The following is a 25,779-nucleotide window of genomic DNA, read 5'->3' on the forward strand; positions in this document are numbered from 1 at the left end:
AAGTACTTTGCCAGCAATCCACAAACGAGCAGTAATAATCTTGCATTGGCACCTAAGTATGACATTCGTAAATGTTTGCCAAACCAACAACCCTAGGCTCAGGTGAACCGAAAGGAGCCGAAGAAGGAATACCAATAGTCGAAATAGCCATACCAAGAATTCAATGATAACTCACTCAACCAGCCCAAACGGCACCCCCCGCGATCATCACATCCCCATATCATAGCCATCCATCTCCTCGTCCACGTCATCAACATCAGATGAGTGCCAACCTTCGGCATCGCTCTCTTCCATAAATATCTTCTCAAAGCTCGAATCGCCCCAGTCAGCTTGCTTTGTCGACTGACACAGGGCCATCGCCTCGAATTCATGATAGTTGTGCTGAATAGTATCCTGTGACAGTTCATACAGACACCGGGACCCATTCCTGGCTTGGGCCATCTGCGATGTGTGAGTACCAGGGCGTTCAACTCTAGAACAGTAGTTTCCATAGTCAGAGCTAGAGCCAAGCGATGAAGGTGTAGACGGCGGTGTTGGATACGGCTCATTCCTTACCCGATCTGGCTTCCTGTAGATCACTTTCTCAGACTCATTTTGCAGCTGAGAAGATGGAGAATCGGTCTTGATTAATGGAGCGGCCATATTAATCGAGATACTCAAACGGCGCATCTCGCGTGTGCAAAATTTGTCATCAGGTGTGTCATCCTGCGCCGATTGAAGCATAGAACAAGATAGATCTGTAGGTGGTGATTCGACCTGGCTGTCAGCCACATCAGTCTTCTTTAGCTTTCGGCGCTTAAGCTGGATATCTGGGGCACCATGCGTGCGGTTATCGTCGGGATGGATAGCGTTGTCCTCGCGCGATGAATTCGTGCGTTTTTTTGGTGCTTTTTTCCCGGTTTCCAACTCTGGATCATGTACATTCTGCATCGACACACCTGAGGCAACGGGTTCGACGTATTCCTTCGAATCGCAGCACTCGCTATTGGGATCGGGTCCACGGTCCACCAACTCGACCAGAGAATCTGGCGGAGAAGTAGGAACATGCCGGCAACCATGCGACTGAAGAGAGTTGGTACTTTTGTGCGGTGGTATAACCAATGCCAGTGTAGTTGGTACTCCGTGGGTTTCCGTCATCGAGTTAACTTCTCGGGCGTGTGCCAGTTCAACTTTGATGACGTACCGTGATGTACGTTCGAAAAGCACGTTTTTCGGAAAGCGTGTGATGACTTTAGCCTGCATTATTGTCTCCAACACTGCTGCATTGTTGCCCTATAGTCAGCGGTCAGCAAAGCAAATAGAGCTGCCGTATGCCGGAAAGTTTCATCATACCTCCAACCTGTCTGGTGCCTGCATGAGGAAGAACCTGCCCTTATGGTACCATTTAGCCGCGGAGGAAGATTTTGTCACAACATATTCGACATGGTCGGGAAAGCTTTTGCATCCCGATATTCCAGCGTCTTGACGAACCGGGCGGCGGCAAGGGGCAATACCGTAGTGAGCTCCTGGCTTTATCTGAGCAGGAGCAAGCTTGAAGTAGAATACAGGGGGATGCCAGGCTATATCGGCAGTGACAGCGATCAACGGAAAGGAAAACCAATCGATTAAATATTTGACGAACAGGCATGGTCCAGCTGGGGTGTTCTTAAAGCAGTCTTGTATGGAGATAAAGTTGTAGATAAAGCTACGAAGACTGCCGGAACCAAGCGCCCACTGGAGGTTTCGCACAGCAGCCGGGCTCGTAAGCTCTTTGCAGTAGGCACCAATCATGTCCTGAAGAAGACCGGAAACATCGATATTGATGAAGCATGCGTAATTCTCTGGAAAAGACTGCATGAGACAGGGAAGAAGGGAAACTTCGTCGACATAATCTAGATCATGCTTAGTAGAGGTTACAAGAAAGCAGAGAGCCTGTCAATGCAATGGAGCCAAGCTCATTTCCATTTCCAGTCTCAGTGTAGATTATATGGGATATCTCCAAGAGTACATGGTCACCTTTGCGTTTGCTCAATTGGATAATGGCAGTGCGTCGCAAGCGTTTTTCAATCTGCGAGACTAAGCACTGGTGGAACAAGGACTCCCAGAGCGCAAGCTCGTGAGCTTGCACGTAAGACATGGCCTTCCAGCAAGATATCGTATCGAGATGACTGACAGCTGTTCCTAATCAGCACCACGAAGCCCTGGATGCGATCTGACACAGGTAGGATATGCACACCTTGCTGCGTGTCTAGTGACTTCCGTAGCCTAGGTTGGTACATGTGGCCAAATGATGCGTGGGCATTTGCAGCGAGACCGCGCATCTCCACGTTAAAATTCACTTCAGCCAAGAGGGTTACTATATGCGGATTCGCTATGGTCGTCGTAACTAGCGATGGATGAGCATTGCTGTCAGCGCCGACACTCGGGTGCAGCGACGACTAGGGAAGTCAGTAGTGCTCGCACGGCGGGGCTGATGTGCTTACAAGAGGCTTGGTAGACATGCTGTATTGCTACTAATCAATAGATGCGCGGGAATAATGCGGTGATCTGAAGATGGGCAATTGGTTCGGGAGCGGTAGTGCTAGTGATGTGAGGCATGGTGCAGAGGTTGGAACTCGTTACGGGTGGGCAGCCATGAGCGCCTTCCTCTTGTACTGACTGACGCGCAGGCAGCGCTCGCAACAAACAACAGAATGCAAATGGCACCTTCCCGCCTTGTAGGGCGGTGCATGTACCACACTGACCCGTCTATATGGCGTCCATGGAAGCGCGCGTGGTGAGGCGCTCGTTCTTATTACCCAGTTTGGATATCTGAAGAAAGGCATCAACTCCATATCCTTCGAGGCTATGTATTTCCAGGCTTCCAGCCCAATATTCTAAAGACAGTTAGACCTATCGAAGTGAGCCTGTCGTCACTTGCTTACCTGCATACAGCCGCGACATAGGAAGCCCGATGCCGAGACGGAGATCTGGCGCACGACTGGTCAACGAAGATAAAGAGCCTATATGATGGCCCGAGTCGCCATATTTTGATCGCGTATCTTGCTTTTGTTGTATCTCGGCGGCAGTCTCAGCGCCAGGCACTTGTAATTCCTGCAGCGTCCCGAGGAGCTTCGGTACCCTCGCCAAATTCTCCATGCGCCTCTCGCGTCGCGGCCCTTTGCTGAAGCTCCACAGATAAGGCAGAACCTCATTCGGGATGCCACCGCCCTGGTCAGAGATACGGATGATGACGTGCTGCGAAGTCTCGCAGATCAAAACTTCAATTGGTGGCAGCTTGGTGCCTTTGGATTTGGGCTGTTCAATGACGGCCTGGATTGAGTTGCGCAGCAATTCACCGATGATGTACTCGAGATGGCTCAAGATGTAGGGGAACGTTGCTTCGACATGGCCGTAGACTTTGACTTCGGGAATTGCAACATCGGGGCCATAGGTACGTCTGATCAGCTCTCGCATAGTCTTTCCGCAGTCTTCGACAATTTCCTTGGCGTTGCATCGCAGAAAGATCTCGCCAACGGCTTCTTGGTCATGTGGAGGGTGCTTGGCCTGGGGGAAGTGCCAGGGCGAGTTGAAGGTTTCGGTGAGAGCAAGGTGTTGTTCTGCAATGACTCTGCGAGATATGCGCTGATTTGCATCAGTATGGTTCAAGTGCGTGTGTGTAAGAGTAAAATCATACGGAGCGTAGCATGGTGGTCATGAACTTGTCGGTTTCCTCTGGCTTGATGAGGCCTCGCACCTCCAAGACACCTGTTGCGAGGCGGGGTATGACGGTCGCGTGCTCGGTCAGCGTCTCCTCGAGCACCTTGCAATACTTGTCATTGTCTTGCAGCGAGTGTATTTCAGGTATGCGACGAAAGCGCTCAAAAGCGCGCAGGTATGATTCGTAGACATGGGCAAGATGGGGATTGGCGACGACGACGTAGGGCAGGGTTTGGATATCGCGAAGACGATGGGCGAGCCTGCAGAGAGTCAGCAGGATGCTCCGGCACACAGGGCGCCAAAGTAGGACCTGGTGGGAAGCTCCAATCTGCAGTAGTTGGCCGAGTCGAGCAGACGAGACTCGGTGAGGGTTCTTCCGAAGAAAGTCAACTGGCGCAAGCTTATGGGCCTGGCTTCACGCTGGACCCATCTGTAGTCGGGCATCAGCTCTAGTGGCCATGGAGGATGAGTTGCTGGTACGCAGCTTACTCGTCGAGGGCCGAAGACGGTCTCCATGTGGGCGCAACGGCTGCGGCATGCTGAGAACGGGCGTGGGTTTGGGCAAGGCAGACTGGGCGAGGGGCTCTTCGCAAGCCATTGTAGGAGCACCGCACAGCCGGTGCGAGACGGTGTCTTCCTACAATCATAGCTGCCGAGAGTCTCAGAGGCAAGTGTTTGGGTTTACGAGGTTCTGTTGGCACTGCACCTGGACACGGGCACATGTGACATTGAGCTCCGCACTCGGGCGCACCACTGCTTTGGACGGGCGAACCTCAACACCTGGGATTTTCTGACTGCGCCCAAGTACAGGCAGTCTACAGAGGACGCTTCGTCAGCAGATGCAGACGCGCGCAACTATACAACAGAAAGCGTGCTGTGTGTGTTGCAAGCGTCAATGGTGGCCGGGGGACATGGCATGATGTCTTGCCAGCCTCGGACGGGACAACAAACTGACGAATGACGTCGTAAGCTCAGTGCTCTCCACCGTCGACAAACGCCAAGGCTGCACCGCACTTGCAGACAAGAGAAGCTCGCTCGCTGGCTGGCTGGCCGTTGGCGTGCAAGTCCTGTTCTCCCCCCCGGCTTCTGTCTTTGTGTGCCGCAGACTGCCCTCTCCTAAGCCTCCCGCCAAAGTACACTGCATCCTCCTACCCCTACATACATAATTTTTTTTTATTTTTTTTGGGACTGTGGCAGATCGATAATCCCATCGTCACGTCTCCACAGCCGCCACCTTTTAGCGAGACAGCCATCCTTGCCCGTGTGTCGCTCGCGCGCATCTGCTTCCGCCCGCCTGCAACTTCGTTCCTTTCAGACTGAGACGGCGACTGGCGCGCAGCTTTCCTCAGCCACCCACCCTGCGTTGAGCGCACACCATCGTGCCTTCCCGCCCGCCATCCATCCCGGAAGCTCCTTCCCTGCCGACGCTGCTGTTGCTGCCGTTGCTGCCTGTCTGTCCCCGCCGCCGCCGCCACTACCACCACCACTTCTACCAGCACTACCTCCCGCTGCTGCCGGGCCCGAGCAGACACCATGGACCAGGTGAGCTTGCGCCCTCGGCTGTACTTCGACACAATGCCCCAACATGCTGACCCCACTGTGCCTGCAGCTTGAGAGTGACATGCTTGTCGACCACGAGTACGACGAAAAGGCCGACGTTGCCATCATCACGCCCGACACGGACGATGCCATGGACGACGTCGACGCCGATGCCGAACCCCGCGCAGACGAGTACGATGCTTTTATGAAGAGGCATATGCCCAAGACTGCCGAGTATGAGACAGAGGCCGAGGCCTACCACACCTGGGAGATCAGGGACTGGCGGACACTTACTAGGCGTGAACACGGCCCCATATTCGAGTGCGGTGGACATCCCTGGCGTATTCTCTTCTTCCCCTACGGTAACAACGTCGACTTTGCCTCCTTCTACCTCGAGCAGGCCTACGACGAGAAGCAGATGCCCGAGGACTGGTATGCCTGCGTAGAGTTTATGCTTGTCCTATGGAACCCAAATGACCCCAGCATCTTCACTACACACACCGCACACCACCGCTTCACCGCCGACGAGGGCGATTGGGGCTTCACACGCTTCGCCGAGCTTAGAAAGCTCTTTAGCAACTCATGGGAGGATCGTGGCCGGCCAATGGTCGAGGATAATGCTGCCAATGTGACGGCATACGTCAGAGTGCTCAAGGACCCCACCGGTGTGCTATGGCACAACTTCATCAAGTGAGTCTTGGCATTGCGACGTCCAGAGTCTTGCTTCTGACTTGTCTAGCTACGATTCGAAAAAGGAAACCGGCATGGTTGGTCTCAAGAACCAGGGCGCAACATGTTACCTGAATTCGCTTCTTCAATCCCTGTTCTTCACGACGGCGTTTCGTCAAGTAGGTACCAAGCCTGAGCTAACGATACTTCTACTGACCTCAGTAGGCCGTGTACCAAATCCCTACTGCGGAAGAGGCCGACCGTTCGAATAGCGCATACGCCCTGCAGAGGCTATTCTACCTATTACAAACATCAACCACCGCTGTAGGAACCACGGAATTGACCCATTCTTTCGGTTGGGACTCTAAGCAGATTTTTGAGCAACAAGATGTGCAGGAGCTATCTCGCGTGCTCATGGACAAGCTCGATGAGAGAATGAAAGGCACAGAGGCTGAGGGCGCCTTGACAAAAATGTTTGTTGGCAAGATGAAGACCTACATATCATGTATTAACGTCGACTACGAATCTTCTCGCGTTGAGGAATTCTGGGATATTCAATTGAATGTGAGCGGCAACAAGAACCTCGACGACAGCTTCAGAGACTACGTCCAAGTCGAAACCATGGACGGTGAAAACAAATATTTTGCAGAGGGCTTTGGGCTACAGGACGCCAGAAAGGGTGTTATTTTCGAGAGCTTTCCGCCAGTGCTACATCTCCAACTAAAGCGTTTCGAATACGACTTCCAGCGCGACGCCATGATGAAGGTCAACGACCGTTACGAATTCCCAGAGGTTTGGGATGCCGCGCCGTATCTCTCCGAGGGCGCCGACCGATCAGAGTCGTGGGTATACCACCTTCACGGCGTTTTGGTTCACAGCGGCGATCTTAATGCGGGCCATTACTACGCTTTTCTCAAGCCTACCAAGGACGGACACTACTACAAGTTTGACGACGACCGGGTCACACGTGCCACACTCCGGGAGGCGCTCGAGGAGAACTTTGGTGGCGACTATGTGCAAGCCAACGGAAACACTGGCCAACGGAATCCTTACACGCGAGCCTGGTCTGCAAAGCGCTCCATGAGCGCTTACATGCTGGTCTATATCAGGGAGACAAGACTCGATCAAGTTCTTATGGACAGTAAAGCTGTAGAGCCCCCCAAGCATCTAGCCGAGCGACTTGCTGAGGAACGGGCTGCCTTGGAGCGCAGGAAGAAGGAGCGCGAGGAGGCGCATCTCTACATGGATGTCGCCGTCGCATCCAACGATCAATTCAGCGTCTACCAAGGGTTCGACATAGTGCCGTGGAAGAACGAGGTAGAGATGCCCGCTAGTCCAAAGATTTACCGAGTTCTCCGAGCGACTACAATGGCCGACTTTGCAGCAACCGTTGCTCAGGACTTGGGAACACAGGCTGATATGCTACGTCCGTGGTCCATGGTTAACAGACAAAACGGTACTGTTCGCCCTGATACGGCTCTGGAGTTCCCTGAAATGACGGTCGAAGAGGCGGCTAGTAAGCATGGCACAAAGCAAGCGCAGTTCAGAATGTGGATCGAAAAGGCCGAGGACCGCGATGAGACTGGCGCACCGATATTCGGTGAACGGTTGGTAGATCTCAAGGGCCAGGCTAACAACCGCCCACTGATGATCTTCCTGAAGCACTTTGACGCCAATCAGCAAAGCCTATTCGGCATGGGCACCTTCTATGCCGCATACCAAGACAAAGTGTCCGATCTTACACCTACAATTCTGAAGATGATGGGATGGCCTGCTGGAACGCAGATCAAGCTCTCAGAAGAGATCAAGCAAAACATGATCGAAGCAATGAAGCCCAAGGTGACACTAGCGGCCTCTGAGATTCAAGACGGCGACATCATTACAGTCCAACGCGTACTCAGTGAAAAAGAGGCTGCGCAAATCACCGCGGCAGGAGGCTATACCGAAGCCAAGGAATTCTACGATTATTTACTTAACAAGATTAACATTGAATTCGTGCCAAGGGTACCGGAAGCGGATCTACCGACCTTTTCCTTGACTCTCAGCAAAAAGATGGCGTATGATCAGTTCGCTAGCAAAGTAGCGGAACACCTCAAGACTGACCCCAGCCACCTCCGCTTCACAACCGTCAGCACTGCTGGCAAACCCAAGCAAGCCATCAAATACAGCGCCACTTCAACACTAAACAACATTCTTTTCCCTGGTCCATACAACTACTCGGCGAGTGCTATGCAGCGAAACGATGCGTTGTTTTACGAAGTGCTGGATATGAGCTTGAAAGAGCTGGAGCAGAGGAAACCCGTCAAGGTGACGTGGCTGCCCGACGGACTTAGCAAAGAGGTAAATACCCATGTACATCGTATTTAGTTACGATTTTGATTACTAACAAGAGGCAGGAGGAACACACGTTGATGGTACCGAAGAACGCCCAGGTTTCTGATCTCCTCGAGGCTCTGCAAAAGAAAGCCGGTATCAGCGACGAGATAATGCAAAAGACACGGGCATACGAGGCTCACATGCACAAGTTCCACAAGGTCCTTCCGCCAGATCACTCCATCATGAGCCTCTACGATTACACCCAAATCTTTGTCGCACCCTACTCAGATGACGAGTCATCAAAGAAGATTACAGTCTTTCACTATGACAAGGAACCCTCAAAACCACATGGTGTTCCATTCCAACTCTCGATCAAGGAGGTAGGTTATGCACTAGTATGATGTGACACTGCACGACCGATACTGACATGGTATAGGGCGAGCCGTTTAGCGAGACCAAACAGCGACTTTCAGACTTCACCAAGATCAAGGGCAAGCAACTAGATAAGATCAAGTTTGCTCTTGTAAGCAGGTCGCAATACTCGAAGCCGGAGCCTTTAGACGATGGTGAGGCATTGTCCCATTGTATTCCTTGGTTAGCATGCACTGACAGATTGCAGACGATGTATTATGGGACGTAATAGCAGGGCGCGACGATGTTTCACTAGGACTCGACCATCCAGCCAAGACACGGACGCTCTGGGGCAAGACAGACTCCATCTTCATTCGTTGAAGTCTAGGAATAGCAGTGTAGGATATCACGAGACCGTCAGAACCATTGCACGTTGCGGCGACCTCACATTTTTTAGCAAGAGCAAAAGATACATGTCTGGATTGCTAAGCGGGGTAGGGTGCATTGCGCGCAATCAAGAAGCATTGGCACAGGAAGCTTTGAGGCATTGCATAGGCGGAGTCGCGTGCGTAAACAAGTGAGCGCAGGCGTCGAGATGTTGTAGCGTGTTATTTAGATCACGTATAGCTTGTGCATCGTGCAGACCAGGATAGCAGAAGTAGCATTATGGCTTGATTGTTAGTCTGCCTGCATACTTTACACATGTATGTACTACATACACATGTACAACTACGTACTCGATGATCTGCGGGAAGCCATGTTCCTTTGCTCTCATTCGCCACTCTTGCTAGTATCGCAGTAGTGTAGTCCCCGCGCCCGCGCTTTCCCCTGTCGCATATCCCTGCATCGGCAAAATGTAGTACCGACGTTGTCGACAGCTGGAACTTAGCAACACCAGAACACCCAAGAACCAAAGCAGTCGTCTTACGCCTACACACACGATGCGCGGGTTTCTCACGCTACTCAGCGTTATGCTGACCTACACCACTGCGGTGTATGCTACCGCTCTCACCTACAAAATGGATGCACACGAGGTAGCCTGCTTCTTCGCAACCACTGTGAACAAGGGGACTAAGCTGGCCTTTTACTTCGCTGTACGTCGAGTCCTGAACTTACAATTGCACTTTTTCCATGGACTTCAATGTCCATACTAGGGAATCATACAATACGTAGCATGATCAGCAGTTTACGGAAGCAAAACTGACGAGTATGCGAACAGATACAATCCGGTGGTTCGTTCGATATCGATTACAAAGTCACTGGTCCTGGAGATAAAGTCATTATCGATGGTACAAAGGAGCGTCAGGGTGACTTTGTCTTCACCGCGAATGATGTTGGAGAGTACAAGTTCTGTTTCAGCAACGAGATGAGCACATTTGCGGAGAAGGTGGTGGATTTCGAGATTGCCGTACGTCTTTCCCTGGCTCTCATACCCTCTCGCCTGACCTACTCCTACTGACCGTCTCTGCGCACACAGGTCGAGAACGAAGCCGCCCGCGCCAAGATTCCTTCCAAGCAGGGCTCCTCCCCTGAGCAGACCTCCGTAATCGAAGAGTCCATTCTCAAGCTTTCATCACAACTCTCAACGATTTCGCGCAACCAAAAGTACTTCCGCACGCGCGAGAACCGCAACTTTAGCACTGTCAAGAGCACTGAAAAGAGGATATTCAACTTCAGTCTGATGGAGTCCGGCCTGATTGTGACCATGGCAGCCCTCCAGGTCTTCATTGTCCGATTTTTCTTCCAAGGTGCCAGGAAAGGTATTATATGATATCTGCACAAGTTTGGTTGGAATTCAAGTTGTTGCAGGCTGACGTTTGTTGGTAGGTTACGTCTGAGCGTTCCTGCATTGTTTTGGTCAGAGGTGAAGAAATCTTTTCTTCAAGCATAAAACGCGAGCACTTGGCATTGTTATGTGTTTATGTGTGTGTGGCCGAGTAGGTGAGTGTTTTGTTTTGGATTGTCTCTTTAAGGCGCTATTGGGACTTGAGTCACGTGTACCAACATCCTCGTACTTATAGGGCCTATCGGGCCAACAACTAGGGATGAGAAGAATGCTATTGAGATATGCAAGGGTTCGCTGTCAACTTACAATGTTGTGATATGGCAATGGCACCACTCACAATGTATTCGTTGTTGTTAGTCAGGAGATTTGATAGCGACCGGTAGCGAATCGCACGAACGCACACTCCACTCTGCAATACTGCTGACACGCTACAACAGAGTTATTGCCTTTCAATGACATCAGATAACTGTATCCCTCATACCCACTCCTGGTGCCTTGCATATGTGGAAATGCACTAGATATCTGCCCACGTGGTATAGACCGCCCCGTGCATATTCACCTCACTCACCATATTGATGCCCTAGACAAAAAAACGGGAAGGCCCAACGATATGTCCATCTGTTATTACCTTCGTTTAGTACAAAACCTGCTTCCACATCACTATGGGTAGCTTTTAGCAGATTCTCAGTCATTGTCAACTTGCGCTATTTCCAAATTGTCGGCTTGGTCCTGCAGTCCTGTTAGCTGGTTGGTGCGACCTTCTAAGTCACCTTCACCTCAACTTCACCTCGTCTTGTTATCCACTTAAACCCTTCCAAATTCCTCTTATCTCCACTCCACTCTCACCTTCTCTCCGTACCACCTCTTCTCACCGCCCATCTTTATTTCAGTATCCCACGCGGCGATCGGTACTTCTTCTACATTCCAATTGACGTACTTGACAGTCACACGGGTATTGATACAGAAGACTTCTGCTTTTAGCGCTTTGGCTCCGCGGTAGGCTTTGGATACCTTCACCTTCAGCAGCGCAACACCGCATTCCCTGCACCCATCTTCAGATCTGGTATCATATCACAACATCATCATGGATAACCCCTACACCTTCCAGGCGAGTCGAGTGTCCAACAACAGTCACATGAACCGCAGTAGTAGCTACCGAGTTCCGCCAGCAACTGCTCACCCCATACAACCAGTTCAGTGGCCTATAGTGTCAACGTTTCCGACTAACATCCCTCCACAGCAGGCAGCGTTCAGGGACAACCACACTGCGCTGACCTACACCAAGGACCAAATGATCCAAAGAATATGGTCGCGGGATCCACACACTGGAAATCCTGTGGTACGACAGACTAAGGGACTGTTCAATTCCGGCAGTTACACGGATCTCACCACTCGTCAGAAATATACACACCCACAAATGGTCCATCTAACGGGCAAGATGATACAGGAGCATATTGAAAGGTTGAGGCGTCAAGTCAATCACGTCCAGCCATTTCAGGCTGCGCAAGAACAACAGCAGTTCCGCCAATCGATGCAGTCGCAGATGCAGCCCTCGACACAACCAAGCTCTGTTGGATACCCTCCACGTGGGTACACAGATGAACAAGCAATTCAGTTGCAACAAAGACAAGAGGTACGGGACCAACACTTCGTAGAGCAACACGCGCGGACGGTACAGCAAAGTCAAACGCAGCAATCGCTACCACAGCAACAGGCGTATCCACCTATACAGCCATCATCGCACGTGGCGGAGGCAGGACAGCCCGCTTTTATCGACAAGTTTGGTCGCCAGTGGACTAGACAACAATATGAAGAACTTATTCGGCGCCAGCAAGCACAGAAGGCACAAGCATCGGCAGCAATGAGTTCTGGACTGGGGCCACAGTTCCAGCAAGACCCACAGACATCGTCGCCCATGATGATGAACTCACAGAATTGTGAATATACGCATAATGTGCACAATGAAGCGGCGTCCCAAAACCACTTGGACTTGCTTCGGCGCCAGAAAGGCAACATGGGGCCATCTCCAGTACCTGCGAACCCAGGAACTCACCAGCAGCGCCAATGCATGCCATCGCCGGGGACTAAGAGTTCACAACAGTCTTCGATCACGGATCAGTCTGGACGACAATGGACACGAGAGCAGTGGGAGAAGGTTGAGAAGAGTCGAGAGTTGAAGAAGAACCTCGTTCTACCAAGTCAGGCAACAAAAGCTTGTGTACCAGGAACTCCTACCACGAAGCCAGCAGTACACAAGCAGAGCGTGAGCAAGATCCAAAAGCAGCCTTCCCGCCAGCCAGCCGCCAGCGCCGCGCATTTTAAGAAGCCGTCAGTCACGCAGCCTGCCAAGCAAGCAGCGCCTCGCGAAGTGAAAGTGATTGGCAAAGACGTAACAAACAAGTCCCTCAACCCAACCGCAGACCCAACAAGTCTTCTTCCCGTTCCTGAGATCAATCAACCAAACCAAGTCTCAATGTCCAAACAACCCAATGTTGCTCCCAACACCGCACCCGCACCAAACCCACCCCGCATCTCCACCCAACCCACCACCGTCAGCCAATGGGACGTAGAAAATGGGCGCCACATCTACGACTCGATGACCTCGTTCATCTTCTCTCACCAGGAGGCTTACCACGAAGGCTTATCGAAACTTGAGGCTGCCGCCATCAACCCCGCCGTCAACCCTCCCCCCACCGTATCCCCCCTCGCACACTTCGACCCCACAATCTTCAAAAAAGTCAAACACCCCCAATACACCGGCTTCTCCGTCTTCTCAGATCTCAACGGCGGTGTACTTGCCGAAATCGATAATCAAGCACTGCTCAAGCGGATTTGTACGGTTGATCCCGATGGTGTGCTTCGCGCGCCGGAACCAAGGTGGGTGAGTGAGGAGAGGGCGAAGTTGGAGTGGGAAATCAGGATGGTAGGGGGGAAGTATGGGCGGGGGATGTAAGATTGGGATAGATGACTGGGCTTTTTTTCTTCTTTCTCTCTCTTTTCTTTGATTTCCTTCACACCTTTCTTGTATTTTTCCTATCGGGAGCATGGTTATCATTTTCAACGGGCCATGGCGCTTTGGAATTTCTAGAGGCTAGAATCGCCCTCCTGGTCTTATCTTTTTTTCTTTTATTTCTTTTTGTCTTATCATCGGAGACTTCAAGGTGCATCTAAGCAATGGTCTTGGGGTTTCGAATAGGTGTTTGGGTATTTCCATCTTCCTCATCTTTTCCCTTACGGGTATTACTCGTCGGGTCGGCTTCGGATTTGCGTCCAACGAGACGGAACTACATGTGGTAGACATCTTCGTGAATGGGGTCTGAGAGGTAGATCAGGCAGTAACTAGATTCTTACTATATCACGAAGAAATCGGAAAACAGTGTTCGTGTACAAAAGGGTTTTGGCGATGAAAATCTGAGGGGGTAAGTGAACAAAGGAATCAAGCTTTGTGCGACACTGACATAGTCACGAATCACAAACGAAGAAGAAAACAACCATAGATGCAGTAGACATATCAAGATGGATGAAACAAGAAAAGAAGCGTTCAAACGCCCATGATTTTGGTATCTCGTGTTGGCCAAAGAAAAAAAAATTCAAGACAATAATTCCCAAACTCACTCCATACGCTATGCCCAAGTCACGAAATGCACACCCAGCCTCATTTGTTTTGACGCCCACTATGCAAATGAGAAAACCGTATCCAAATTCCAAAGGGTTTTTTAATCCATCCACAACACACACATGCAAACGATGAGCGGCTTATCCTTCATCTGAGTCAACCACCATACTTTCGCCAAAAGCGCTAACATCCTCAACTGATCCACCCTGTGCATGGCGTCTCCTGCGGCTCCGTCTGCCCGCGACGCGATTTTGTTCGATTTCCCGTAGCTTGCCACTCATGCGGCGTTCCAGCTCTTCAATCTCTTCGTTTTCTTCTGGTTCGCCTGGAAAGGTTGATGCACCAGCTGGGTCGGACTGCGCGTGCCCGCTGTCAGATTCGTTGACTTCCAAAGCGCGGTTGAGGAGATCAGTGGCCATGGGGTCTTGGGGCGCGACGGCTAGGGCTTCGTGAAGGGTCACAATGGCGTCCCAGCTACGGTCCATGTTAAGGAGTACTAGTGCTTTTGCTGCAAATACGCTGGGATCCTTTGTGCCATGGCGAAGGACGTCGTCGAAAGTGGCGAGTGATTCGCTGTATTTCTCGTGCTTGCGAAGGGCATGGGCAAGGTTTATCCGCGTGGGTATCCAAGTATCAGGATCTGCTTCGTTTTGCTCTGAGAAGGCGAGTGCTCGGCGGAAGAAGTGTATGGCGTCGACAAGTTGCCCCTCATGGAAATAGACAACGCCCATTTCATTAAGTAGACATGGATCATTTTCACACAAGTCATATGATGTCTTGAGATACTCTTTTGCCAAGGTCAGGTTGTTCAGTTGGAGGTTCTGCATGCCGAGGAACATCTGGGGCAGGTGGGAGCCTTGAAACAATCGTGCAGCGGTCGAGTAGGCAGAAATGGCCTGGTCGTGCTCGCCTTCAGCGGCAAATGTATGTGCGAAGCCAATCCATGCGGGCCCAAAATGCGGATCCATCATGGACGACTTTGAAAAGTATCGGCGCGCTTCGGCTATACGTCCGATTGCGAGATAGTATGTGCCGACAGCAAACCACACGCACGGTTCAGAGGGATGTGTGTCCGCGAGCTCATGGGCGAGGAGGAAGAGTGTGTTTTTCTCGCCCAGTTCGTGCAGAGATGCTATGTGTATGGGCATGATATTGAAGTTATATTTGTCATTGGAAAGAACGGACGAGGTAAGAGCAAGGGTATCGCGGAATCTACACAGGGTGAACATGAGGTCGGCCTTGGAGAGAACAATGTCTGGGTTCTCGCCAAGGTTGTAATGAGTGGTAAGGGTCTCGGTAGCATTCGCAAACTCCTCGGGTCTGGTGTACTTGGATAGACGGGTGGTATAGAGTGTCTTTGTGAAAGAGGCGGCTTCTTGCGACAGCGAGGGATTGCTGGAGACATTGATGGTGTCGAAATTCAGCGACTCGAGAAACTTCCACTCCTCGTCCGGAGCCATGAGCGAATTGGACATGAGAGCGTCGAAGGCCTCGAAACACTGGACGTCAATCTGGACAGCCGTCTTGTAGCACTCCTTTGCGCGATCGAACGAGTTCAGCTTGGCGTAGCAAACGCCGCGCAGGTAGCACATGGCGGCTTCGGACTTGATGTTGTCGGCATTCTCGCGGTCGCGTTCCTCACTTGTGGGCAGGCGCTCGTTGCGCGAACCGGAGCGGTGATGGCGGGGGCCGTGGCGTGTATTTACATGGACATGGCGCAGCTTAGTACGGGCACTGTCTGGGGCGGCAATGAGATGTGTGGGGTTCTTATCGCCGAGAATGTGTAGAGCGTCATCCGTCTTGCCCAGCTTGATGGCGCAGTGGGCAGCGAGATAGCGGCATTGGGGAGTGCGGTCAATCAGATTGCCGCGCGCAAGCAGGGCCTGGGTGCGGTTGTAATTGCCCGTGGTGAAGTGGACCTGGGCCAGCCAAAAGGCGTCTTGGTCATCGTCTGTGGGGTGTCGTGAGCGGCCAGGGTAGTAGTGGTGGGCGAGGGTAGGGCAGCATACCAGTGAGGGCCAGCAGCTTGTCGGCAACAAAGATGGCCGTGTCGTACTGGCAGCGGTTGAGGGCCTCCTGGCGCCATTCGCGAAGATAATTTTCCATGGTGCCGAGCTGCTGTGGCCATGTGCTGGGGAAACAATCGACGCGTGGAAGGGTGGGTCTTTTGGTGGGTTAAGACGAATGGGTGGTTGTGTATATCACATGTGTATGTCCATGCACACAAAGGCGACGCGCGGGCGCCAGCATGACACGAAAGCACATGTTTGCGGGGTTGCCGCGAACTCGCTGATTAGTCAGTTGCGTTAGTCAGCAAAATTGGCTTCCATGAGAATAATAGGTTGCCGCTCCCTCTCGACCTCGTACAACACCACCCAACACTCCGACAGAGAACTCGCCCAAGGCACCTACCACCCACCATGTCTGAACGAAAAGTCCTCACCAAATACTACCCCCCCGACTTCGACCCTTCCAAAATCACCCGCCAGCGCGGCCCTAAGAATGCGGGACCCAAGCTCATGACCGTCCGCCTTATGGCGCCCTTTTCCATGAAATGCACGCACTGTGGCGAGTTCATCTACAAGGGGCGCAAATTCAACGCTCGCAAAGAAACTACCGATCAAAAGTACTACAACATCGCCATCTTCCGCTTCTATATCCGCTGCACCCGTTGCTCTGGCGAAATCACCTTCAAAACCGACCCCAAGAACATGGACTACGAATGCGAGCGCGGCGCAAAGCGCAACTTTGAGCCTTGGAGAGAAGCCAAGCTCAGTGAGGAAACTGAGGAGGAGCGCTTAGATCGCCTTGAGAAAGAAGAGGCAGAGCGCGACGCCATGAAGGAGCTCGAGACCAAAGTAGTTGACGCCAAGACCGAAATGGCCATTGCCGATGCTCTTGATGAGATCCGCTCAAGGAACGCGCGCCTCGAGAAAGCAGAGAGCCTGGGTACTCGACCCGATGTCCAGCCTGATGCTGCCGATGAGCGCAGGAAGAAACAAGACGAAGAGGACGCGGAAGCAGCACGGCAGGCTTTTGCTAGTCGGAGCATGCCAGATATTGGTGAGGAAGCTATCGACGAGGATATGATGGATGTCCCAATAGATGTGCCTGTTGTCGCATCCTTCAGCAAGAAGCCAAAAGAAAAGAAGGATTTCAGCGCCGCGCTCGGCATCAAGAAGAAGACTCAGGCACCAGCTCCTACCCCGGCCCCTCAACCTCAAGTTAAATCAGTCCTGCCACCATCGAAGCTGTCTACCATGCTTGTCCCCGGCTATGACAGCGATAGTGACTGAAATGAATCTAGCGCCACGATGATGCCAATACAGTTTTGCATCCCTACCAACCCTGTTTCGAGCCTCAGACATGCATAAGAATTGCTATGAATCCGAGCAGGTATAGAATAGCTGAAACGCCGTCAGGATGAAGGATACTCATCACTGCCAGACCCGTACTCCAACATGACAGCGAAAGAAACCATATCCTGACCAACCCGGAATGCAGGATTATCTTTGTAGCTCCTGACCTCAGTGCCATCGCAGAAATGCAATTGGCTTTCCATAGAGGGCATTCACATACCTTCACTGACTCGATCAGGGTAGCTAGTAGCTCTAGTGATTGGCTGACGGGCCATGCCGTGTGCCCAATGGTCCAGTTCACTTTCTCCTCGACTCAGTACACAGGTGGGTGAACCTAGGTATTTGTGCACTATCTTTGCTCCGTGAATCTCATCACGTCCGCTTCTTACTCAATAATGTCTTTATGTAATCAATACAAGTTACTCAAACAAAATGAATACATTCACTTGAACATATACGAATAGCCACATATATTTTTGATGTTCTGAACTATGTTGAGCGATATCTCTTAAGATGCTTTGCGAGCAATAAGACCTTTATTCCCTTTTGCACCTACCGTGTAGTTCAAACCTTCTTTTCGCAAGCTCTTAGTCTAATACTATCCTCATTCAGCCATCCAGTACTCTCGAGACTACATCGTCTTGAGAAATTTGTATCAATACGATCTCATTTTGTTATCAACATGCTTGTCCAAGAAGAGCAACATCGCAAAGATTCACTGGCCATTCAGGACTTGCCGCATATGCACAATGTGCATTATTCACCCCTAAGAGAGTTATCGTTCGTATCCCGATGCGACGCGATCTTGATAATATGCCAATATTCTTTCTGCTTACGAAATAATGGGAGATTTGCACGTACTTGTCACTGCGGCAGAAAGGTGGTTATACTATCTCACCATTTTTTTCTCCCATATATATACCAAGATCCCTCTTACTAAACCACGATGAATCATACACGTTTAAACATCATGTGTGCAAAATAGATATAAGACTTTCTTTTCTTCTCTTGCGAGATTGCACCACTTATGATGAACTCTCTTACAAAGGCCCGTTTCCGCTCTTATTCACGAATGCTTACCGCTCATGCACACTCACTCGCTCACTCACTCACATAACGACAGCTACGCTAAATTTAGAAAATTCAATTCACCTCGCTTTCACGCCTTGTTTTGGTACACTCCCCCTCACCCTCTAGGTAAAATATAGTTCCAACTTCATTTCGCTCCTAAGCTTCTACTTCAACCACACACACTCTCATACATCACATGTCAGCTTTCGAGATGGAGCTCATATCCCTAACCTTTCTCGTCTTCGTACACTTAGTTTTTCTGACTGCAGGCGAGATCACTCAGTCAGGGCTCACTGATAAATCTCTCACAAAACACTCCAACCCAGCAATCGGCTCCGATACGGAAACCGTCAATGTCGCGACTACAGATGACGAATGGGACCGGGCAGTTTGCAAAGGAACTAAATTACTCTTTGGAACCACACTCAACCCTAATCAAGCCATCCTACACTGTAGACCACTCACCACCCCGTGGCACGGTACTCTGGTAAACGAACTGACTACATGGGGTTATTACGACGCTAGTGATGACGAGGATAGGAAGGGAGCTTGCAACTTCGAAACAAAATTTAGCGGCTTAACACGAGCTTTCCGTGAGCTGGGTGTTGGTATGCACGACTATACAGATGGTGGACCGAACCGCTGTTTCACCGTCGTTCATTACGACGGCCCTGCTGTTGAGAAAAATCCTGATGGATCCATGCCGCGAAGGTCGACACAACATTACACTGTCAACGGGCGGAGATACAAGGTAAGCTAACCAATCATTCCCGTAATTCGACCACTTGATTTCTTAACACATCTCATCCTCTACAGATAACGGGTGCCCACTTCATCATCGGCGTGAATAGCAAAGACGGGTACATGTTCTTTATCGATCGATCGTCTCCCGAGACCCAAGCTCGCCTTATTTGGAATGTCCCCACGCACATTCCAATCCCGCGCGACGAGATGCCTGCCTTGAGATCCAGCTCCGACATTGCGTGGGGTTTCTGGAATAGGGTGAGCGGCTATAATCTAGGGGGAATTAACGCCTTTATTTCTTTCGAAGTCGTCAATGAAGAGACTGGGCGGATTATTGACAGGGCGATGAAGAAAAATGGTCATGATGAAGTGCCGCCCTGGCCAGGAGTTCGGTTCAATTCGGGAACTGAAGAGTATAGGGCGCTTCTAGGTAGGCCGGTTTCTTCTCTCATTACCTTCCTGCATTCTACTTCCCAAGACGACATAGTACAACATTGTCATCTTGACTGACATGTGTCTCAGGATCCCCAAACGGTTTAGCTGCAGGCTACTTGCTCACCCAGCACAAGAGGGAGATGGGAGGCAACAAGTACGTTAGTCACATCATTGTCTTCATGGAAGATGATCCCACAGGGTGGCCCAACTTGCTTTTCAAGGTTGATTGGGCGCCACCTCCACCGCCGCCACCGCCGCCGCCGCAGCCATCCGCAACACAGCCTTTGCAAGCGAAGAGCATTGGTGAGCACGCTCAAGAGTTACAGAATGAGGAACAAACTCATGTGGAAGGGGCAAAGATTCTGGGTAGTAGCAGGGATGGTAAACACATTGTCAGGGAGCATGTGATCCGGGCAACGTAGTTGTCGCACAACAGGTTATAAACCTGAGATATAGATACCAGGAAGAGCTGGATCAGACTGACCGATACCAGTTCTTAGATGTCAGGCAGTAACTAACAGATCCCCACACTAGTTCACTGTCAATGCAACTCTAATTCCAACCACATCTTTTTCTTCGTTTGCCTAGGCCTACAAGTATTCCCTCCACCCTTTCTCGACCTCCTTCCAAATCTTCACCCTCGCAATAGTAAACCACACACCAAATTTATCCTCCTTCATGTCTCAAACACCCACACGCCGCTCGCTTGGACCTCGCCAAACGCTATACATGTAGCATTGCGATCACCACTCAGGAACACGGTTGCAGTGAGGGGTAGGAGAAGGGAGGTAAGATAAGGTCGATATGATTGCTCTTCGTTGTAATCAACACATCACGCATTCATGTCACTGCAGTCATTTACCAAGAAGAAGGTATCAGGCTCGCGACTCTGAGTGATTGCTTATGCGAATTAATCCCTAAGCTCATATGCATCTTTGAACAACCTTACAAGTACTGTTGGTGTGTAATTAAGCTTGGTATATTAACTATAATATAGCGATCAATTGTAGGACTTTTCAAGTTCTTTATTAAAAGATGCAGACCTTCAAATCGACCGCGTTGAGTGCTTTGCCCAAAGTACGACAAAGGGGTAGCTCAAAACAGTATTGCCATTCATTCAGTCAGTCAATATCTACACAAATCAAGCCATTCGCACTAGGCCTGTTGTGTATGTAGGTCGAGATTGCAACTGTTATTACACCGGCTGCACAAAGCAACTTGGCAGTCAGCTTTCTTCCAATCTGACACCTTAGCGCTGATACACAATGAACTGTACCTACATACCACGGGAACACAGCGGCAAGGTAATTTCAGACCGGAACAACCACGCCACCAATTACGGCATCAGCCTTGTCGACCCTTTGAGGAAAGTAGGCCGAAGCCAGACACACGGGTACGATAACTAGACGCATCGACGAATCCGACATCTTGTCGCCCTAAATCGCGGGCCGCCAAGTTTCATCTTGGAAACGTGGTCTAGATGTTTCGTTTCGCTTACTTACTTACTCGTAATGCAGGGCAAAAATAGCATCACGTGATGGGTGCCTGGACGGGAACGAGGCTTGGCCGCGATATGCTAGGGTTTCACATGTCAGCCTTGAGGTTAACTTCCGAAAAAAAAGTGTCAAGGTAGACACGGGTGAGTTGGAAGAATGGATGTCAGCGAGCCAAGCCATCTATATATGAATGTGAGAATGCACGATTGTTTCGCATCGTTGTGGCGCCTGATAGGCTGGGTTACCCCTGATTGCTCTCACGGCAGATATTTTGCTCAAAACCCGTCAGGGAACGCGGGCTTGAATATCAAAGCCTTACTGCAATCGATCGGCCAATGAATTTAGTGCAATAGTGAAGTGTGTTGTGGTTACATTGAAGCTTTGGATGCGCAGTATTGGGAAACACTGTCCAAGGCTATTTTCGGTCCCTCTTATGCGAAATTCACTGTTGACTCGTAATGTGTGTATCTGCTCAAGAACGGAACCTGATTGATGACTGGTTGACTTCTTACTCATTGTGATATCATAGTGTTCAACACCTGCACATGTAGATCATGCTAATTTGCCCTTAGCATGTTTACGTCGTTTTATGTCTTTTGTAAAGCTATATCAAGATAGGTATTTTCTGCTTTGAGCGCAAAATCAAGTCAATTCAGATATAGAGGACTGCATAGTGGCGCCACTTGACTGCTATTTGACAGGCATCCACGAGCGCTTATTGAATTGGTTATCTAAAAATCTCACTTGTATTGATATTTTGAGTTCCCGGTCAATTCCGACGTAGGGATTAACTACTCAGACAAAATTTACTGATCTTGATTACTGGAAATACTGATCAAGTGCACTGCACACAAGATGTTGGATCTCAACGCAGATAGGGTGCAGGAAAAACCAAGTTGTTAAAAAGAGTAGCGTTATCCTCCCAAATGCCTATACACTAGACTAAAGCAGAAAATTGGCCATGGTAGCGTGGTTGTGGTTGGTAGAATATACACGCTTTCCCAAAGAAGAAATGCCGGGAGTGCTGGAACAGGCGCGACGAGGAAGGTAAACCGAACCCCGCACCCCAGATATTGACGCGTCTAAGATAACCTTCGTGGCGGAATACATCAAAACTTTGGGTATAAAATACTGCGGTTCACAATGTATTGTTCCCGTAGATATTCAAAGCTTTCAATTGCTCCAATATTACGATGAACGGCCATGCAGCCCCCAGAAAGAGCGAGCCTCAGGCTGTACCTGAGAAGATGAAGGCGCTGCGGTAAGGCATGCTTGCACTTTGCGGAAGCATAGACATCTCGCTGAGAACTACCAGATACTCTGGACCAGAGAAATTCGCGGTGGAAATAATCGATGTTCCGAAGATTGGGGATGATGACGTTCTTGTAAGGTTCATCGGCTTACGTTTCAGTGCTTACTGTGGAGTAACAACTTGAGATAGGTCAAGATCTCGGCTTGTGGTGTATGCGGTACTGTATGTGATATTTCGTGAAGAACATCTAATCTCTCCTTACTAACCGACTCCAAGGACTTGCATTACCACAAAGGCGAGTTTTTGGCAAGGGTAAGATTGCATGCCCATACTTCGTGTCAACCTTGCTGACCGACTACAATAGTGGCCCTTAATACCTGGTATGCCCAATCTCATGTATACTATTACTCCTTGCTCATAGCTACAGGTCACGAAGCAGCTGGCACAATTGCTGCTGTCGGTAAGAATGTCACCAACGTCGCAATTGGTGACCGTGTAGCAGCGGATGCCCTGGAACCATGTCTCAAATGCTTCCACTGCACTCGAAGAAAGCCACAGCTTTGCGAAAACGTCATCGGATATGGCGGTAATGTACCTGGTGGTATGGCTGAATATTGCCGATACCCTGCGCGAATGGTATTTCCGATTGGCGATCTTCCAGACCTTGAGGCAGTTCTGTTGGAACCAGCAGCTTGTGCTGCACATGGTATCGAGAGGATGCAACTGGAAGTTGGTAGCCGGGTATTGCTGTTCGGATGTGGACCGACAGGTATATTACTCGCACAATTGATCAAGATGAACGGTGCTGCGCATGCATGTAAACCCCTACCATACCCAATAACGATTGCTAACCAGCCTCAGTTGACGATCGCTTCAAAAGCAGGGCCTAAACTCGACCTTGCTCGCTCCTTGGCCATTGCAGACACCTTCATCACTATTTCCGACGACCACGCCGAGACCGATATGCAGGACCTCCGCGCTGCTAACCCGTATGGATTCGACATTGTCGTAGAAGCTACCGGCGCTCCCACAGTGCTAGAAAAATCCCTCGACTATGTACGAAAAGGCGGAAAATTAGTTGTTTACGGCGTTTATGACAACAGCGTCAAAATCTCGTGGTCTCCATTTCAGATTTGGGAGAACGAAATTACCATTCTGGCTAGTTTCTGTAGTATGAGTCATTTACCACATGTGCTGGAATATGTCAATGCTGGAAGGCTCAAGTTGAAGGGTATCGCGAACAAGACCTACAGAATTGAGGAGTGGGCGGAGTGTCTGGAGGCAGTAAGGAAGCAGGAAGTTGTCAAGGCTGCTATCGTATTTGATTGATGAACATAGTCCAAGGTGGTAAGACCACAGCATGAGTCGCTAGTGACGCTAAAGAGCGGTCGATCTTTCTGCACTGTGTAGAATAACATGACTCGAAATTCAGTGCATAGCAATCATATTGTAAAGTAGCCTAGTCTTATTCGTGTACATGATAGGCAAACTACTTGTACATCTTGTCCCAAAAGTCAGTCTTAGCCATCTCCACGGCCCTTTTCGTAGCTTCGATCAGATCCTCTTTTGGCAGACTCAACTCATCATTGTTCAGACCGTGGTTTTTCTCGTATAGGCCGGCATCGTCGATGAAGTATCGCGTGTACAACACCGTTGCAAACGAACTACGATCTCCAGCCATTAGTCTTTGCCTTGCCTTCATTAGCCGTGCCTTGGCTGGCTCGGAAGATATCTTCCAATCCTTCTCTGTGGTTCCAGTAGCCTTCTGTGCCGCCTCAAACATCTCGCGTTGATTGAGAGTAAATGATGAAAAGAACAAGATGCGGTTGCGATATTGCTCTAGTGTCTGGCTCTTCCCATCAGATGATGATAGAGGCAACGATAGCAAATTCGCTACAGCAACCCCAGTCTGAGGCCATGTTGTAGTGTTCAGACGCTGATTTCCGTCATCAAAATACACCACTTCTCGTTTATTAAGATCGATACCGTATTGCCCGCCGCTGAGCGAATACTCGTACCAAAATCCACTAGTCATTCCGATCCAGGATGAGACCCCAAGCTCCTCGATTAGAGCGCGATCCCTCTGTTTCCCGGATCCTGTTGTTTCGGTCTGAATGTCTTCTGTATTGAACATGCCAAACTCGTTTGGCAGGATCCACGGTACCCCAGCTTGAGCTGCCGCACGGATGAGCTTTTCCTGTGCATCGTGTGCGAAGACGCTCATGGTGATTATGAGAGCATCTTGTCCTTTCAAGGCGTTTACCAGAGTCTCTGGTTCAGCATAGTTGACACGTGCAACACTGATGTCACTTGGAAATGTAGTTTTGGATTGTACGCGACTAATGGCGGTGATCTGAAATCGGTCCTTGGCTCGCAGAGCTGACAGGATGTGTGAGCCAACATTGCCGTTAGCACCAACAAGTGCGATCTTGTTCAAAAAGACCTTCGAAGCCATGCTACCGATTAGCAAATGCGACGGAGGAAAAGGAAAAGCTTGCAGTCGATTAGAGTGAGTGCCACAAGGATTGAGAAAGCTTGTGAGAGCTTAGAGGATTGATCGTCAAGATTTAGATTACGCATATGATACAACAATACTGAGGTTGACTTTTATATTGAAAATCTAGCCGGTCGGAATTCCGCAGTGATCCGGACATTAACGGACGTCCGAACTGCGGTGCAAAGGCCGAAGCTGGACATGAGAAGATAGATCCGGGCCTGAGAACATGGAGGCGGACATAACGAGTTGGAACCTGACATGAGAACAGCTGGTATGGACGAGATGGAGAAGATGATGACGTCATGTCGAGGACCAATCTCAAGTGACTCTCAGCTTAGTGTTTACGGCTCCACTTCCCTCCCTCCCTCCCTTCCTCCCTTCCTCCCCCTCTGGCTTCGGATAGAGATCACCATATGAGAGGAGGCTTTGTATTTAGAACAAGTTCTGTTCTCCTCCCACGGAAATTGCAGTCTCAAGCAGAAGCGCCGACTACACATCATCAGCCCATTTCAGGACAAAGAATCTGCTCAACCTCCCACAGTTTAGGCAGTAGCAGACCGAAAGAGAATCAACTTGCTGTCCACATTACCCGAAAATAAATTGGAAGAGGAGGATCTACCATATTGATGGCCGGTTACAGGAACATGATCTATGCGCATCCGCATAGACGGCTGCTACATCAAGGGCAACAATCATCGTTCAGGTCAAGTTCAGGCAACGCTCAGGCGCCACCAGGGACCACCATGTGATACTAACATGACAATATATGGTTGGAGAATATGTATGCTAAGTGTTAGTGCTGACTGGAATCGCGACAAAGTACGGAGGTGCCTCACANAAGTTCTGTCCCGCCAAGAATAATCTATCCGATGTACGGCCGCCTTAGCCGAGGCTTGTCTCTCCCCTCTATGTACTCGTTACCACCTTGTAGCTCAATTATCTTTTGAATATGCACAAGAATTCGCTCAAT

General features: G+C 50.2%; 11 protein-coding genes across 11 annotated transcripts; 6 read left to right on the forward strand and 5 right to left on the reverse strand.

Annotated features, from left to right (window-relative positions):
- Window positions 1-207: 207 nt before the first annotated feature.
- On the reverse strand, window positions 208-2,480 carry COCCADRAFT_8594 (uncharacterized protein; the record flags this gene model as incomplete). Its single annotated transcript, XM_007718344.1, has 5 exons — window positions 208-1,272; window positions 1,333-1,871; window positions 1,996-2,154; window positions 2,216-2,417; window positions 2,463-2,480. 5 exons carry the CDS (start codon window positions 2,478-2,480, stop codon window positions 208-210), a joined length of 1,983 nt encoding a protein of 660 aa, XP_007716534.1.
- A 247-nt stretch (window positions 2,481-2,727) lies between these two features.
- COCCADRAFT_107293 (uncharacterized protein) lies at window positions 2,728-4,194 on the reverse strand (the record flags this gene model as incomplete). Its single annotated transcript, XM_007718356.1, has 5 exons — window positions 2,728-2,855; window positions 2,904-3,603; window positions 3,656-3,938; window positions 3,971-4,098; window positions 4,168-4,194. 5 exons carry the CDS (start codon window positions 4,192-4,194, stop codon window positions 2,728-2,730), a joined length of 1,266 nt encoding a protein of 421 aa, XP_007716546.1.
- Window positions 4,195-5,211: 1,017 nt separating this feature from the next.
- Window positions 5,212-8,934, forward strand: COCCADRAFT_8596 (uncharacterized protein; the record flags this gene model as incomplete). The annotated part of the gene is made up of 7 exons (XM_007718345.1): window positions 5,212-5,220; window positions 5,288-5,907; window positions 5,957-6,065; window positions 6,112-8,226; window positions 8,283-8,582; window positions 8,639-8,768; window positions 8,822-8,934. 7 exons carry the CDS (start codon window positions 5,212-5,214, stop codon window positions 8,932-8,934), a joined length of 3,396 nt encoding a protein of 1,131 aa, XP_007716535.1.
- Window positions 8,935-9,494: 560 nt separating this feature from the next.
- On the forward strand, window positions 9,495-10,391 carry COCCADRAFT_8597 (uncharacterized protein; the record flags this gene model as incomplete). The annotated part of the gene is made up of 4 exons (XM_007718346.1): window positions 9,495-9,647; window positions 9,773-9,961; window positions 10,031-10,313; window positions 10,381-10,391. 4 exons carry the CDS (start codon window positions 9,495-9,497, stop codon window positions 10,389-10,391), a joined length of 636 nt encoding a protein of 211 aa, XP_007716536.1.
- Window positions 10,392-11,423: 1,032 nt separating this feature from the next.
- On the forward strand, window positions 11,424-13,292 carry COCCADRAFT_40434 (uncharacterized protein; the record flags this gene model as incomplete). The annotated part of the gene is made up of 1 exon (XM_007718357.1): window positions 11,424-13,292. The coding sequence occupies one exon, from the start codon at window positions 11,424-11,426 to the stop codon at window positions 13,290-13,292; it is 1,869 nt and encodes a 622-aa protein (XP_007716547.1).
- Window positions 13,293-14,095: 803 nt separating this feature from the next.
- COCCADRAFT_8599 (uncharacterized protein) lies at window positions 14,096-16,061 on the reverse strand (the record flags this gene model as incomplete). Its single annotated transcript, XM_007718347.1, has 2 exons — window positions 14,096-15,906; window positions 15,965-16,061. The coding sequence occupies 2 exons, from the start codon at window positions 16,059-16,061 to the stop codon at window positions 14,096-14,098; spliced, it is 1,908 nt and encodes a 635-aa protein (XP_007716537.1).
- A 314-nt stretch (window positions 16,062-16,375) lies between these two features.
- Window positions 16,376-17,251, forward strand: COCCADRAFT_107288 (uncharacterized protein; the record flags this gene model as incomplete). The annotated part of the gene is made up of 1 exon (XM_007718358.1): window positions 16,376-17,251. One exon carries the CDS (start codon window positions 16,376-16,378, stop codon window positions 17,249-17,251), a length of 876 nt encoding a protein of 291 aa, XP_007716548.1.
- Window positions 17,252-18,596: 1,345 nt separating this feature from the next.
- On the forward strand, window positions 18,597-19,986 carry COCCADRAFT_40437 (uncharacterized protein; the record flags this gene model as incomplete). The annotated part of the gene is made up of 3 exons (XM_007718359.1): window positions 18,597-19,136; window positions 19,202-19,559; window positions 19,652-19,986. The coding sequence occupies 3 exons, from the start codon at window positions 18,597-18,599 to the stop codon at window positions 19,984-19,986; spliced, it is 1,233 nt and encodes a 410-aa protein (XP_007716549.1).
- A 2,016-nt stretch (window positions 19,987-22,002) lies between these two features.
- On the reverse strand, window positions 22,003-22,182 carry COCCADRAFT_107289 (uncharacterized protein; the record flags this gene model as incomplete). The annotated part of the gene is made up of 1 exon (XM_007718360.1): window positions 22,003-22,182. A coding segment is annotated over one exon (180 nt), but the record flags the coding sequence as incomplete, so codon positions are not given.
- A 71-nt stretch (window positions 22,183-22,253) lies between these two features.
- On the forward strand, window positions 22,254-23,641 carry COCCADRAFT_29730 (uncharacterized protein; the record flags this gene model as incomplete). Its single annotated transcript, XM_007718361.1, has 6 exons — window positions 22,254-22,321; window positions 22,376-22,445; window positions 22,508-22,534; window positions 22,589-22,624; window positions 22,677-22,692; window positions 22,740-23,641. The coding sequence occupies 6 exons, from the start codon at window positions 22,254-22,256 to the stop codon at window positions 23,639-23,641; spliced, it is 1,119 nt and encodes a 372-aa protein (XP_007716551.1).
- Window positions 23,642-23,801: 160 nt separating this feature from the next.
- On the reverse strand, window positions 23,802-24,767 carry COCCADRAFT_8603 (uncharacterized protein; the record flags this gene model as incomplete). The annotated part of the gene is made up of 1 exon (XM_007718348.1): window positions 23,802-24,767. The coding sequence occupies one exon, from the start codon at window positions 24,765-24,767 to the stop codon at window positions 23,802-23,804; it is 966 nt and encodes a 321-aa protein (XP_007716538.1).
- Window positions 24,768-25,779: the final 1,012 nt, after the last annotated feature.

This window comes from Bipolaris zeicola (genome assembly GCF_000523435.1).
Source record: "Bipolaris zeicola 26-R-13 unplaced genomic scaffold scaffold_227, whole genome shotgun sequence".
NCBI classification, from domain to species: Eukaryota; Fungi; Ascomycota; class Dothideomycetes; order Pleosporales; family Pleosporaceae; genus Bipolaris; species Bipolaris zeicola.